This window comes from Bidens hawaiensis, unplaced genomic scaffold (assembly GCF_021521415.1).
Source record: "Bidens hawaiensis isolate Kalapana, Puna unplaced genomic scaffold, B.hawaiensis_p1.1 tig00012058_1, whole genome shotgun sequence".
NCBI classification, from domain to species: Eukaryota; Viridiplantae; Streptophyta; class Magnoliopsida; order Asterales; family Asteraceae; genus Bidens; species Bidens hawaiensis.
Genome location: NW_027491969.1, coordinates 735,458 through 749,741, shown reverse-complemented (window position 1 = coordinate 749,741; position 14,284 = coordinate 735,458). Strand labels below are relative to the sequence as shown.

The following is a 14,284-nucleotide window of genomic DNA, read 5'->3' as shown; positions in this document are numbered from 1 at the left end:
TCAAATTATTAATTTTGTTTTTTGTAATAGCTCCGCCTCATCCGAACCTCGTTCTATTACACAAGAGGAGTCCTCATTCAGGTTAATTGGAATGTGAAATCTCGAATGTACTGTTCTACCACCGGATAGCAATAATGACGCAATTCCACTTGAAGCAACATTCAAAACAATATTACCTTCTGATCGTATTGCTGAAGTTAACGTCTTCCATGAATATGTTTTCCCTGTTCCACCATAACCGTAAACAAAAAAGGTGCCACCGTTGTTCTTGTGAATAGCTTTTGTTATTGTGTCAAAAATAGCTTTCTGTTCTAAGGTGATTGTGGAGAAGAGCTTTTGAAATTCTTTTCTTTTAAATTCTTGATCGTATGACTGTTCGTCAAGGATCAGCCTATTATTGATAACAGATAAGGATTCTTCATCGGGAAAGGGCATCGTCTCATACCTAGTTAAGCTAGTGTTATTTTTTTGTATTTTCTGAATTTCAAGTAAGGTAAGGTTCTTTATCTGTTCTTCAGTTAGTTGCAACTCTGTAAAAGGTTTAAATAAATGAGAATTTTAATCATTAAAGACTAAATTTTGACATTTAATATTAGTAAGGACATAGCATATACCTGGAGATTTTAAAAGTTTGCGTTGCTTATAGATTATGTCTTCTGAGAGGAGTTTCCATGTATTGTTCCATACATGTTCGGGTCTAGAGAGACTATCAGTAGACAACATTGTAGCAAACAATGATCGTAGGTAATCACCTGAACCTGAAAGGCTTGCTTCTTCATTTCCCTTAATGTATTCTTTGTCATCATCAAGTAATCCAAGGGCATAGCATGCATCTCTGAAAGTATTATATGTTTGACCGTTAAAGGTACGTATTTCTTCAAAACTCTTTGGACCTTTCACTCTGTTTATAAGTACCCTTAAAAAAATGCTTCTCCAAGAGCAGGAGATATTGCGTGTACTCTACCAATACAAATCCCTACGTGGACTTAGATGCCAGACGAATTTTGTTGGGAATTCTGAGTATGTTAGTTTACGTGTCTCTTGATCATTTCTGTTACATTCCATCCATAATTCAAACATTGAAGATGAAACGGTGTCTTTTTTTTTCTAGCACATTTTCAATGTCGTCGTCTGTACCATAAATAACTTGTTGCTTGCCATGAAGGTGGAAAGGTAGCCTCATAACTGCTGGAACTCTATAATGTACATCGTATGGAAAAATATGCCATGAAGCCTCGCATGCTGACAGATATCGATAGTCATAGAACTCTTTAATCTCATCAATGTTTCGGTTTACGTTATTCTAATCGTCTCTACCATTAGCGAAATACATAGTTGCTCGATCAGGCCCTTTGTTTATGTATTTGAAAAGATACTTGATAGATGACCCCTGATTACACCATTCAACATTTATGTGAGCCTGATATCTTTTTAAGAGTTTGATGTTGTATGGTACAACACTTCGGTTATCGAGCTTGATATCTGACTTTTGAACAACTGCGCCATTATCACGTCTTCTGTATAATGGAAAGCCGTCTGTGTCTACTGAAGTTTCGTCTTGAAAATTCTTCAGGAAATTTTTGGAACACTTTTTGTCTATAATACATGAGCAAGGTTTGTTATAATGGGCGCAAGGATCGTGCATCATTAACTCAGACACAAGGTTGTATAATTATGGGTCTTCGTTTTTATCTGGTATCTCTGCACTGATATAAGGATCAACATGCTCTACGTTTGGGAGTTTATCTTCTTTTTGCATAAATAAACAAAGATGGGCATGAGGTAAACCACGTTTTTGAAACTCCACTGTATAAACGACTGCAAAAGTACAAATAACAGTTTAGCATATAAATAAAATTGTTTCTTATTAAGATGTATAGAATACCTACCTACTTGAAGTTTACCAAGAACATGATTATCATTCAAGTCTTTAATTAATGAGTCTAGTTTTATTTTAAATAGCCTGCATAATATATCTGGTCTATCATCTACGTTTAGAGACGTGTCTTTAAGGAATCTTTGCACCTCAGGCCATTTCGGATTGCATGTAACTATGATAAAGAAATCAGGATATCCATACCATTTGCAAAGTGTCATAGCATCCAGATAGTTTTGCATCATATACCGAGCTCCTCCTGTAAATGAAGAAGGTAATATGATACGTTGCCAAACCTTTGAGACATCAGAACACCCCTTATCCTTTAGAGATTTTAGGTTCTCAAATGTTATAGATCTTAGTTCTTTTTGTTTGCTTTTTATATAACATAGCCTTTCGCTTTCAATCATTGTAAAACCGTCTACCAGTATCTGTTGAAGCAGTCTTCTTGAGTATAAAGTCGGTGAGAATTGACCTACTCTGTCTTGAAACAGAAACGCAAACCATTCCCTCATTGTAGTATAAGGTCGTTTGTTACCATCATCATCTTCAACTCCTCTATGCTTAATTTTAGTTCGGTAACCATCCTCGCCATTAATAAATATCAGCGGGTATTGAAGAGGCATGTATGAAGGGTGGAGCTCATTAAGGTATTCTAGATTTCCACCTATTTTTCTCAAGACAATATCACGTGGCTCATATGATTCCTCAATATCTCCTACAATTAATGTTGCGACGTCTGAAGAAGTAGGAAGGTTATAAGTTCTGTCATCTTTTTCCCTGTTACATATAAGGCGTAGCTTCAGTTCTTTATTAGGCTGTTCATTACAAAAATCTCTTGCCATTCTATAAGTTTTGACTAAAACATTTTGGCGATCAAGCATTTCTTTCAACCATGTAATAATCTCAGTATCCAGTCTCTTTTCGTCATTTGTCATACTAATTTTGTTGTCGCTGAAATAATTATAATAATTACTATTAATGTTGGAAAATAAATAAAAAGATAATAAAAATGATAAGACGATTATATGTGTACCTCAAAAGTTTTGTCTATTTTCAATTTCGTCGTCTGTATCATATATGTACAGGCGTACAGCTATGAGAATTTGGGTTTCGTGCCATTGTTGGGTAGAAGACTGCCAAGAGCATGATAATTCTGGCTGCTCAATTTGAACACATACGGACCTTTCCCCTTATTAATAGATTTGTCAAATTTTCCTCCCATGGAAGTAAAAGAAAACATCGAGTTATAACGTCGAATGTTCTTCAAGAAGAATTTGCTTTTAGCATCATTTAATTTGAATAGTTCTTCATACTGAGGGTTTGATGTTTTTACTTGTGGTAACTCAACAGCCCCATATCGGCAACACAAATTAAAACTTTTTACTTCTTGCTTTGACCTCTTTTGCCCTCGTTGATCCAGAGTTTAGCATGGCATATCTCACACACAGCTGACTGGTCTCCATGATCTAAGAGGGTGTTTGGGATTGCTTATTTAACTCTAAAAGTGCTTTTTGTCAAAAGTGCTTATTGACTTCTGGCTTTTTGAAAAGGAGTTTTTAAAAAAGTGTTTGGATTAGCTTATGTGGTTGGAAAAGCCATAAGCACTTTTTAAAAAATGTTTGGCTTAGCTTATTTACATAATATAACCAAAAAGGGTAAAGGGTGGGTAGATTAGTAAAAATCCAATCAAAAGCCAAAAGCATTTTTGAAAAGCCCCAAATTGGGGCTTTTTGAAAAGTGCTTTTTCAAGCCAATCAAAAAGCCAAAACAAAAAGGACTTTTACATTTGCCAAACACCTTTTTTGCTTATTGGCTTCTTGAAAAAACCAATAAGCCAATAAGCATTTTTCAAACTCAATCCCAAACACCCTTTAAGTAATCTGTAGTTAATAAGCAACAACGTTAATAATTATTTTTAACCAAATTTCTAAATATGAAAAATCATTTAGGTTGATTATGTAATTGTACGGACCTTTAGAAACTCCTTTATATTTTTCATCGTCGTCTGTAAAATGAAATCTTGTTCTCTTATAATCCATCTTTGCTCTCCTACTTATACGATTCTGTTTAGACACGGAGTTAAGTATGTTTGAATGAGTTAAATTTGATGATGATGCCATATTGGATAAGCAAATCTGTTTTCCTCACCTAGCATCCAAAATAATTTTCCATCTCATACGATATACTTTTATGGCTTGGGAGTAACTAAGTTTTCCTCTTTTTGCATTCATCAATAATCTCCTAAGAGAACGATTGGTTTTTGAGATAGCCTTCTTTATTGAGTGACCTAAAATATATATATATATGTGTGTCAATATCCATTGTAAATTTAATATATGACAAACTACTCATTATTAAACCATTTGATTCATTAGTAAACAAAATTTATCAAGTTCCAAATAACCAAACCAAAAGCAATAAAAAGAAAAATTGTTTTGAAAAAACATGAAGATCATTATTTATTTCTCTTTTTTTGGGGTTAAGAGTTTGTTTTTGCCAGAATTTTGAATGCTAGCTTTTGAAGATCTTTTGTCTTTTGTAATAGGTTGCAGCGGTTGGTTATCAACATCATAAACATCTTAAATTTTCCTTTTGAAAGCTTAAGTATTCTTCTTGTGTTTGTTTATAGCTGAACTCTTTTGAGGTACTTTGCATAAAATATGTGTCATTATCACCACAACATTAGTAGAATACTGGAAAATTAAATTTAACAAAACTTAAGCTTACATTAAAAGCAGAAAATTTGACAGATTTAACAAAAACAAAGATGTGAAAAGTACTGATTCTGAGTTCTAAATTCCTACATTTCAGACTCAAGTACAACGCTTAATTGTTCTAAATTGAATGAATAGCATATAGGCAATGAGGTATAGAAATATATGCATTATCAATCACCCAAAATACTCGAGAACAAAGAACCTCAATTATTATGATTTTATCCTATACTAATTGCTCAAATGAATTACCTTTTCAGATAGATTTTCAGCAGGAAATTCAACAGACTCGTCATTTGAATATGAAGGCTGCTCATACAAAACAAAAAATAAAATAATTAAATATAATAAATATAAAATGCAAATAAATAATAATAATAATAATAATACATATCTTACCGGAGTCAGTCCGTGTTTTTCTTATAGCTTGCTTATTATCTTAGGATCTTTGGTAAGTCTAAAAATATTGTAAGAAGATCTTTGATTATCTAGGTTGTACTATTGAATGTTGATCTTCAAAGCATAAATTTGATTCACAATACTTTCTCTCTTTAGGAATTATATCAGTATCATCACCATTCTTCACGGAAATTAAAAAAAATATTCGTTTGTTAAGAATGTGTAATTATAGTTTAATTGTAAAAACTGAGTCATATATTTAAATAATATTTCTAAAGCTTGTATAATAATATTTACCTCTACCAACTTCTTAAAAAGTTCCATAGCGGTAATTTTGAAGATCGGAACAGCTTGTGTTTCCCATAAAGTTAACGCCAACGATCCAGTTGAGTCTTGAACATCAAAAGGAATACGGTACCTATATGTTGATGATGAATAATATTTTTATAAACAATATATATTGTTTATAAAAATATTACTTTTTCAGCACATTGATGATGAATAATACTTTTTCTTATATATATATATATATAAAGTTATTTTTTACGAACCTTGCAACTGCATCGACAACAGCGCCGTTGCATTTGTTACTTAGGCATTTATACTTTCCTTTAAACTGATTCATTGATTTTTCACCAACGATTTCTCCTTGATGACTTACCTTGTTTTCTTCCTTAAGTTGGGTAGTACATATTTTACATCCAACATAGTACCAACTATTGTAGTTAGATGATTGAGTTATGCTTCCACAAATAACTACTTTCTTTGGCTGGAAAAATAAACAAAAGTCATATTTTTAATAATTTTCAAATTACATTAACAAATATAAACATAAGAAAAAGTTACCATTCCGATATCTTCAACTTCTCCAACATTACTGAAGTCTGTCTCATTAACAAACTCTTCAAAATAGGGATCACGGATACTTAGTGGAGATAGAAGACTGTTTGAAGGTGTTTCAGAACCAATCATTTGAAGTAAACTATGAAAAAAGATTAAACTATTAGGTATAAAACATAAGATTTGTTTAAAAATATGTATATTATTCTGAAAACAAAATATAAGTGTTAACCTTTTTTTAAACAAAATATAGGTATTTCTTCATTGATGATTAACTTTGTAATGCTAAGGGCATTAGAGATACCAGGTACTCCTGAAAAAAAAAACATTTTATCTAAATTCTGCTAAGTTAGTTCAACATAAATAGAAATATTAATAATCTAAAACTGGTTTTGTTAGCTACCGCCATAAGGTTTATATGTAGCAAATTGTAAAATAACAACCATAGGAGCCTCTTTTGGATTGTTTTCGATGTAAGACCGAACATTTACCACATATGAATCCCATAAAGTTATGCCGATTTTGCTGCCACTGAAAGAAATATATAAAAAACTTTTAATAACAAATGGTCAACACATAATTTTTTTTAATTAAAACACTTACTTGCTTCCATGTAAGTCGATTGGTAACTTTTTTTGCTGGTTTTCCGCTTCTCTTTGTGATATCTTGAACAAAGACATCATCTTTAATAATTCCAATAACATCTGTATCCAATATTAAAAAAGATAATATAGAATACTATCAACACAGTTTTGATACTAAATATAAATATAACAGTACAAAGTAATATGTAAATGTACAAACTAATGCATGCATCAGCAGGGAGTTTTCCACAAAGTAGATCATCAATAGTTGTAAAGTTGAATGCATGAAAACTTCCACCAAATTCATCACATAACTTTACATCAGTATTTTTTGAGAAAATTACTTTGTGATTGTTTTCCACATACTTGAAATTATCAGAATAACTTGCAAAACTTGCTTTTGAGATTTCATAGCAGCTGTACTCATTTATCTTTTTACCAAAACAACTTATAAACTTCTTCAATATTGAAGCATGAACTCTATTTTCCTGAAATAAAAAGACACATTTTAGCATAAAATGTCAAGTATAAATCTAATTAAAATCATGTGTAACCTCTTTGTCTTCTAAGATTAAATCCATGGAAATAATGGCTAGAGGTCTGTCAAGTATATGGTTTATCCACTTCCTTACAACCCTTACTAACAAAACTGATTTGTCATTAGCATCACTTAAATCATTCAGCATCTTCAAGTTTTAGGTATCCATCATCCTATATAAACATAAAATAATTGTAAAACTTGAAAGCAAATTATTTTATACAGATTTTAAAGAGAAAACCGATCCAAACAGCTAAAACCGAACCATCAAACATCTAAACATAGTCAGCAAGATAGTCTAACCCACCCAGCCCAACTGGTTTGGTTTGTCATAGATTGAAAAATATATATCACAGAAATATATCTTTTGTATGTAGTAAAAAAAAACTATCCACATAATACAAAAACAATTTGGGCGATCTTTAATAATACATGTTGTTGTGGGGTTATCAAAACATACATAAACATCCAAAACATTTTACTGAATAGTCTTTCATTTAATATTATTTCACAACACAACTATATTCGTCACATAAACAGTTCACATAGGTTGAACCCATTTAACTTGGCATAAAGTCATCTTGTGTTATCAAGGCTTTAATCAAATATATTCTACTGTAGCATACGATACTATAAAACATATGATATCAAGCAAAATGAAAACACAGACTCAATAGAGCATTAGGTAAATGGAATAGATTAGCTTCAGACCTTCAGTTAATATCAGAAACAAAAAAATAATTCAGTAAAATTTTGAAAACAAACATGTGCCCATATGCTGTTTGAAAAAGTACTGATTCTGAGTTCTAAATTCCTATATTTCAGACTCAAGTACAGAGCTTAATTGTTCTAAATTAAATGAATCACATATAGGCAACGAGGTATAGAAATATATGCATTATCAATCAGCCAAAATACTCGAGAACAAAGAACCTCAATTATTATGATTTTATCTTATACTAGTTGCTCAAATCGAATCTTGTTATTTAATCCCTTTAGTTTCGGTTTTCTTTTTAATTATTTTTTACTCAGGCAGTTGGTTTTCTTTTTAATTATTTTTTACTCATGCAGTTAAACCTAAAGTTGGAAACTCAAGCTTTTGAGTTTTGTCTAACATTAAACTGAAACCATATAATTTGTTGGAAACTCAAGCTTTTAAGTTAAGTGAAACCAAATAATTTGTTATGACCTGGATTTCCTGCTTAACTGCACCAACATTTTTTTGGTGGGAGTAACCGATTAACATTTAAGTTGGTCAAATAAACTTGACGGGTCAAAAGCAACAGTTACTCCCAGTGTATTAAAATTATTTACGTACCTTCAATGAAAATTAGCTCTAGATGCTTTGAATGAAGATAGATGAATGAATAAATGTTTTTGTATATATAGACAAAGAGATATAATTATATACAATATACAATACATAAATTTAGATCAAAATAGTTATCGTATATAAGTTTTAAAAATTAAATTTATATTCAAATCCAAAAAAATAGGATTTTAAATATATATATATATATATATATATATATATAATGGTTATCGTATATAAGTTTCAAAAATTGATTTTATATTCAAATCCAAAAAATAGGATTTAAAAATTGAAAACGTACCTTCAATGAAAATTAGCTCCAGATTATGACCTAATTTGGATACAACAACCGGTTGTACTACAGGCATAGATAACAGTTTACAACTATTATGCAAAACGGGAACAACAGCAGCAACTGGAATAATATTTAGGGAGAGAGTGCAAAATAAGCTTTACTTTTTACTTGACTTCACTAAAAGTAAAAACTGTTTCCGCTTAAAACACAAATTCAACTTCAATATTAAGAGATTTGATTATTTACGTAAACACAAAGAGTTGAAATAGATGGAATTTGTCTTAAAATGTTCAAGTCATTCAAATAACCAAAACATCATTTCACAATTGGATGTTCAACAAACATGAGATATTTTAAGGAATTACTTGAGAACAACTGCTTCATTTCTAAGAGCAAGATATCTTTGCACATACTCATTAGGAAGTGATCTTATAAGCTTAAACACTTCAGTGTTTGCATACCGCAGATGGGTTCTCGGGTCCCTATAAGGTGCCTGCATTCAAAATCATAACAATTGTTATTCACAACAGATAACTAATCTAATTCATTTAAGGGTTATATTTCCAATACCCATAGCAATATCCAATATTTAACCCACCTCAAATCCAGTTATATCACAAATCTGCTTCCGGGGGTACATCGACGGTGGCAACTCGATATTAACATCTACAATATTATACAGAGTCTTAGGTCAAACAAAAAGATAACAAACTTCATAATAATAAACAATTCCTATACGGTGTTTGATGAAGTGCCTAAAAGAAAATTCCCAAATTAGGGTTTGGGAAACAAAGTAATAAACGAATTGAACTCACAACTGGGTTCATTAGGGGGTTAATTTTGGTAACTTTCAGCTTGTATAATCTGCTTGAGATGCTTCCAATGTCTTCCTCTAGCTTGGCCTTTAGGGTATTTTTCATGCATCTGAATCTTCTTGAAACGCATGTGGGTAGGTAAGGTTATCTCTGATTCGATCATTTTTTGCGCCATCTGAGTTTGATTGAATGTTATTCAGGTTCAATTTAAGAGTATAAACCCTAGCGGTGCGAGATTGGAGGACTGTCGTATTCCACCGCAAACGTGTATGATCTTGAAGGGGGTGTTGAGGATGGTCGGGTAGGGAGAGTTTGTGGGAGGGTAGCGACATTAGGGTTTAGATTGGTGAAGGAAAGGGTTATTTGATGTCGGGTTTGGAGGATCATTTGAGACCCATATCACCCATAGCCCGTGTTCGGAGGCAACCTAACCTTCCTCAAGGCTATGTAACCCTGTTGGAGAACTGGTTATGACTGACTTGGTTTTGTATGGCAATTATCAGTTATGTTTGGATCCAGACACATGTGTATTCGGTCTGAGTTGCTTTTTTATTATCTATTTTGTATTATAACGACTTTAGAGACAATAATCTCATGCAAACATTTACCAGACTCTTTGCAATAAACAACCTGTCTATTACAAGAGTAAAATCAGTTCAAACCATAAAAGGTTAACGTGTTCACCTTGTATTATCAGTTGGTAATATCAGACTCCTTAGCTTCGGTATGCTATTAACCTATATATCATAATAGGTATTCATAAGTATCTAGTTGGTATTACTCAGCAGACTTCAAGCCTGTTTCAGTTTCAGCAGACTCGAGGTCAGATCAGCCGACTCTTAGGTCTGATTCAGTTCAGCAGACTCGAGGTCTGATCAGCAGACTCTTAGGTCTGACCTAACCTTAGTATAGTTATAGTCGTTTTAGGAAAATAATTTGTATTTACATATGACGTTTGGTAGTAGTTTTTATAATTAGTAGTAGTTTTTATATAACTGTTAAACTTTGATTTCCTTTATTTTGCTTCATACACATGTACTTAGAGCCGAGGGTCTCTCTGGAAGCCACCTTTTTATTCCTTTGGATAGAGGTACGGTGTGCCTACATCCCACCCTCCCCAGACCCTACTTATAGCTTTGCTGTCGGTGGGATTTTACTGGGCATGATTGATTGATTGATTGATATATGACGTTTGGAATAGCACGCTTTGGCCTAATAATGGATATCACGTTGGCAAACTTCTCTAGGTAAGTAAACGGGTCTCGCGGTTGATTGGGATTTGTACGAATTACTTTCCTTAGGCAAGAAGAGTCTACTAATGATATCCTCCTTCCAGTTACTACGTGCCCGTCAAAATATAGTTTTGATAACATTACTTCAAATGGAAGTAACGTCTTTACTTTGTAAAACATTACTTAGAAAACATTGACAGTTTAATGACTATACCCTTAACTTAGTTCCAATAACTATATAATAAAGTAACTAGTAAAGTAACTTAACCTTAATCCTACCTTAATCGGCTAGTTGGTGAGTAAGAACAGAGAAAAATTGGCAGCGGTTCGGCTTGTGCTTCGCTTACAGGGACAATAGCTCGTTAACAGCGCCTCAACACCTCGTTTCTTCACGGAATTGGACCCTTGAAACCTTGGAACACCCTAGCACGCTTCCCTAGGCTAACTATGTGAGAATGAAGGTGAAAATGGGATGAATGAGCTTGAATCTGCTGCTGCCTATTTATAGCCTCAAAGTGAGCAACTTCGTGCCGCACAAAGATGCTTCGCATCGCGCGAAGTTGCATGGGCGGCGCCGCAATTTTGCATGTCAATCCTGGAGTGACACGTGTCGACACGTAACTGGATAACATTGAAATGTGTGCCAGCATCTTCGCGTCGCGCGAAGTTGCTCAGCCTTCATATTCGCGCCGCACAAAGTTGCATAAAATTAAAATTTTCATTTTCAATCCCTATATTTCCATATTTGGCATTTTTAGCCCAAAATTAGATGAGGTATTTTTGCTGTGTTACAAATAATTACAGGGGGTATATATAGGAGATGGGCTCATTTGCTATATATGCCTAGCAAATGAACCACATTCGCCACGCCATTCGCTAAACATCCCTTAGCGAATGGCCTTATACATTAAATTTCTCGTTTGTTAACATCACCTAACGAATGAGGACCAAAACTGCTTACATTCGCTGTAATAACATAGATAATGTACTTTACAAAATTACAAAACAACCCCTATAAATTAGATCTATAACAAAATACGATTAACAATGAACGAGACGACTTATAATGTATCAACAAACTTCCCCTTGTCTCGAGCTTTGTCGTTCTTCACATCTTGAATCTCTTGGTCTTCCAGTCGGCACAACTATGAATTCCAAAAGCATGACAAACACGAACAACACGTTGGAATTGCATTGCTAGCTCATTATCTTTGTTGTATGCCCATCTGATCTGATTGTTGAATAGCACATCGTTGTCAGACTTAGACAGGTTGACCAACCACATCGGATCCAATATCCGAATAAACTCTAACTTACTTCCTTATCCCAGTATAATCATGGCTTCGCCAGTCATTGGCGAGGCGGCTTTCACTTTCAGAACCAACTTTCTCCACCCAGTGCGTGGATCAATTTCATCAACCTACTTTCGCTTTGGCACATGGGGCTTGAAAAATTTGAAACCATGATTGACCTCGTGGACCAGATGACGATAGAACCAATCAATCAACTGATTGTTTCCACGATTCATGAAAGGTCTATACGCCAACGTATGAATGTCCCAACGCGACATCAAGAGAATATAAGTTAAATGTCCAAAATATCGAATCCCTTTCTCCAATTTAACAATGCAAACCTTTAGCTCGGGCATACATCCACAACACAATATCACCTTTTACAGTGTTCACTGTAACAAACTTCTTCATTTGATATGCAGATTACCTAGCCTTTGACCGCAGATAATCATCTTTCTAAGCATATCTCAGAGTTTCTATCCACTTGATCATCTTTTTCGCATTGTAGTGAAACATATAATCCAAAGTTTGTCTTGTCTTAGCAATTTCTAGCTCTTTACCTTTCCCTTTCTCTTTCCTTAAACACTCCTCAGCATTTTGATAATGCTCTATAGTGAAAAACGGAATCCCCTCATCAGTGTTAAACCGTGTCTACATATCAATGTATTCTTCGGCCGTCACATCCTCCATATCCACATCGTCATAACAAGTATTCCCAGATGGAACACTTGGATCAACCAGCATATCATCAGCATCCTCAACTCCCACATCCACCTGATTATCTAGTTCTTCCACATCTTCAGCCGAGTCATGATAAACTACGAACTCCTTACCACTTGATGTGCTAAAAGTAGTTATTAATTTCTTAACTAAAATAAAAGCTAATCTAGACACTAAGTAATAATTCTAGACTCTTAACTTAACTAAAACTACTAACCGGCAAGTGAAAGTAAGTCCGGATATCGAACCCACGAGACTCTTTTAATTACGTAAACTAGCTAATTAGACTCGACTAACTGACATGACTATTTATTTATTATTATTGTGTCACACCCCGCCAATGCGGAAGCCCGAGTGCGTGACGCCATGTATACCGTAAGCATATGATTATCGCCAACATAGTAGCATTAAGATACCAATAGTTTTAAAAAGCGTTTATAAACCATAACTTGTTTTTAAATAAGTTAGTTTAAGACACAATTAGGATTTCTCGTATATGATCCCAAATATCAATAGGGTTGTACAAGCGAAACCCCCCAAAAAGGTATCCTAATTATGCCTTGAGGTCCCGTCTTCATAATTCCTTAAGTGCTTGTTAATTCTCTGAAAAACATACGTTTTAAAAAGTCAACACAATGGTTGGCGAGTTCATAGGTTTTGAGACTCAATATGAAATCATGTTATTCATAAAACATTGAATCAGTTCACAAGTAAGTATACGATAATCTGTTGAAACAAATACTATGATCCTCCGTAGACAAGCTAAATCTACGAATTAATATGACGAACCCTGAGCCTATAACCAAACCACGACTTAAATCCTTTTGCCCTGTTCAAATCTCACAGATGGAATATACGCACCCTGTTTTGATGCAATATCGGTGGTTAGCGCGACTAACCTAACAGTAGGGGGAAATGTCAACGTTAATAGTACTATCCGTTGTAACACCCGTTAATTTCCGGTTTAAAAGAATTAAAACCTGTAAAGTATGTATAATTCTCGGGGTTTAACCGACCTTTCTTAGAAGCCCTCTCGCCATCCCGGTACGTTATAACATTTAACTTTTCAACCAAAATGTTAATTCTTTATAATTGGAGGGACTAGATGTGAAAAATGTTTATAACATAAACAAACCTAACCCTAACCCCTTTCATAGTACGATCGGCAGCTCCACCCCCCCCCCCGATTTTCCTTTTTCCGGACAAGTCGTGAGCATAAAAAATCAATTAAAGGTTAGTCCAACGTCCATGCAAGTCTTTTTCACCATTTAACCCGTTATTGAACACATTAGGGTTGAGTTTTGATGATAACAGTTTGCTGACAGATTCGTATACGTTTATTGTAGGGTCTGTAACGCAATGATAATCCATTGTTTTTGATCAATTATAGATTCCATGATGTTCTACTTTGAGTCTAGTTTCCAGAAAGGTATAATATGTAATTTTTGGACGAGATTTGAATGGTTTTTATGAATTTATAAAATCGAGTATCAAAGCTAATGCGGGCTGACGGACTCTGGTCTGTCTTCCCATGATGCGACAAAATTTAGGTTCATAGGATCACTCCATGAATATCACTACAAAGATAAACTTAAACAAAAAAGGATCACAAGCACCAGATAATAATAAAATAAACTATATATTACAGAAAAAACTAAACTAAT

The 14,284-nt window shown here is 33.7% G+C and overlaps 2 protein-coding genes and 1 pseudogene across 2 annotated transcripts; all 3 read right to left on the bottom strand.

Moving 5' to 3' along the window:
• On the bottom strand, positions 1-723 carry LOC143539833 (uncharacterized). Its single transcript, XM_077033033.1, has 2 exons — positions 615-723; positions 1-530 (listed from the first exon to the last, which is right to left on the bottom strand). Exons 1-2 carry the CDS (start codon positions 721-723, stop codon positions 1-3), a joined length of 639 nt encoding a protein of 212 aa, XP_076889148.1.
• A 3,010-nt stretch (positions 724-3,733) lies between these two features.
• LOC143539831 (uncharacterized) lies at positions 3,734-6,997 on the bottom strand. The gene is made up of 11 exons (XM_077033032.1): positions 6,971-6,997; positions 6,761-6,904; positions 6,436-6,536; positions 6,236-6,363; positions 6,109-6,145; positions 5,839-5,974; positions 5,544-5,761; positions 5,290-5,410; positions 4,846-4,902; positions 3,852-3,942; positions 3,734-3,759 (listed from the first exon to the last, which is right to left on the bottom strand). The coding sequence occupies exons 1-11, from the start codon at positions 6,995-6,997 to the stop codon at positions 3,734-3,736; spliced, it is 1,086 nt and encodes a 361-aa protein (XP_076889147.1).
• A 1,849-nt stretch (positions 6,998-8,846) lies between these two features.
• On the bottom strand, positions 8,847-9,551 carry LOC143539840 (protein EIN6 ENHANCER-like; annotated as a pseudogene).
• Positions 9,552-14,284: the final 4,733 nt, after the last annotated feature.

Coding starts and splice junctions, on each gene's coding strand:
- LOC143539831 (XM_077033032.1), bottom strand. CDS start 6,997: ATGGATTTAATCTTAGAAGACAAAGAG. Junction 6,364..6,435: donor ATCGACTTACATGGAAGCAA/GTAAGTGTTTTA, acceptor TATTTCTTTCAG/TGGCAGCAAAATCGGCATAA. Junction 3,760..3,851: donor ATATAAAGGAGTTTCTAAAG/GTCCGTACAATT, acceptor TATTAACTACAG/ATTACTTAAAGGGTGTTTGG.
- LOC143539833 (XM_077033033.1), bottom strand. CDS start 723: ATGTTGTCTACTGATAGTCTCTCTAGACCCGAACATGTATGGAACAAT. Junction 531..614: donor CAAACTTTTAAAATCTCCAG/GTATATGCTATG, acceptor AACCTTTTACAG/AGTTGCAACTAACTGAAGAA.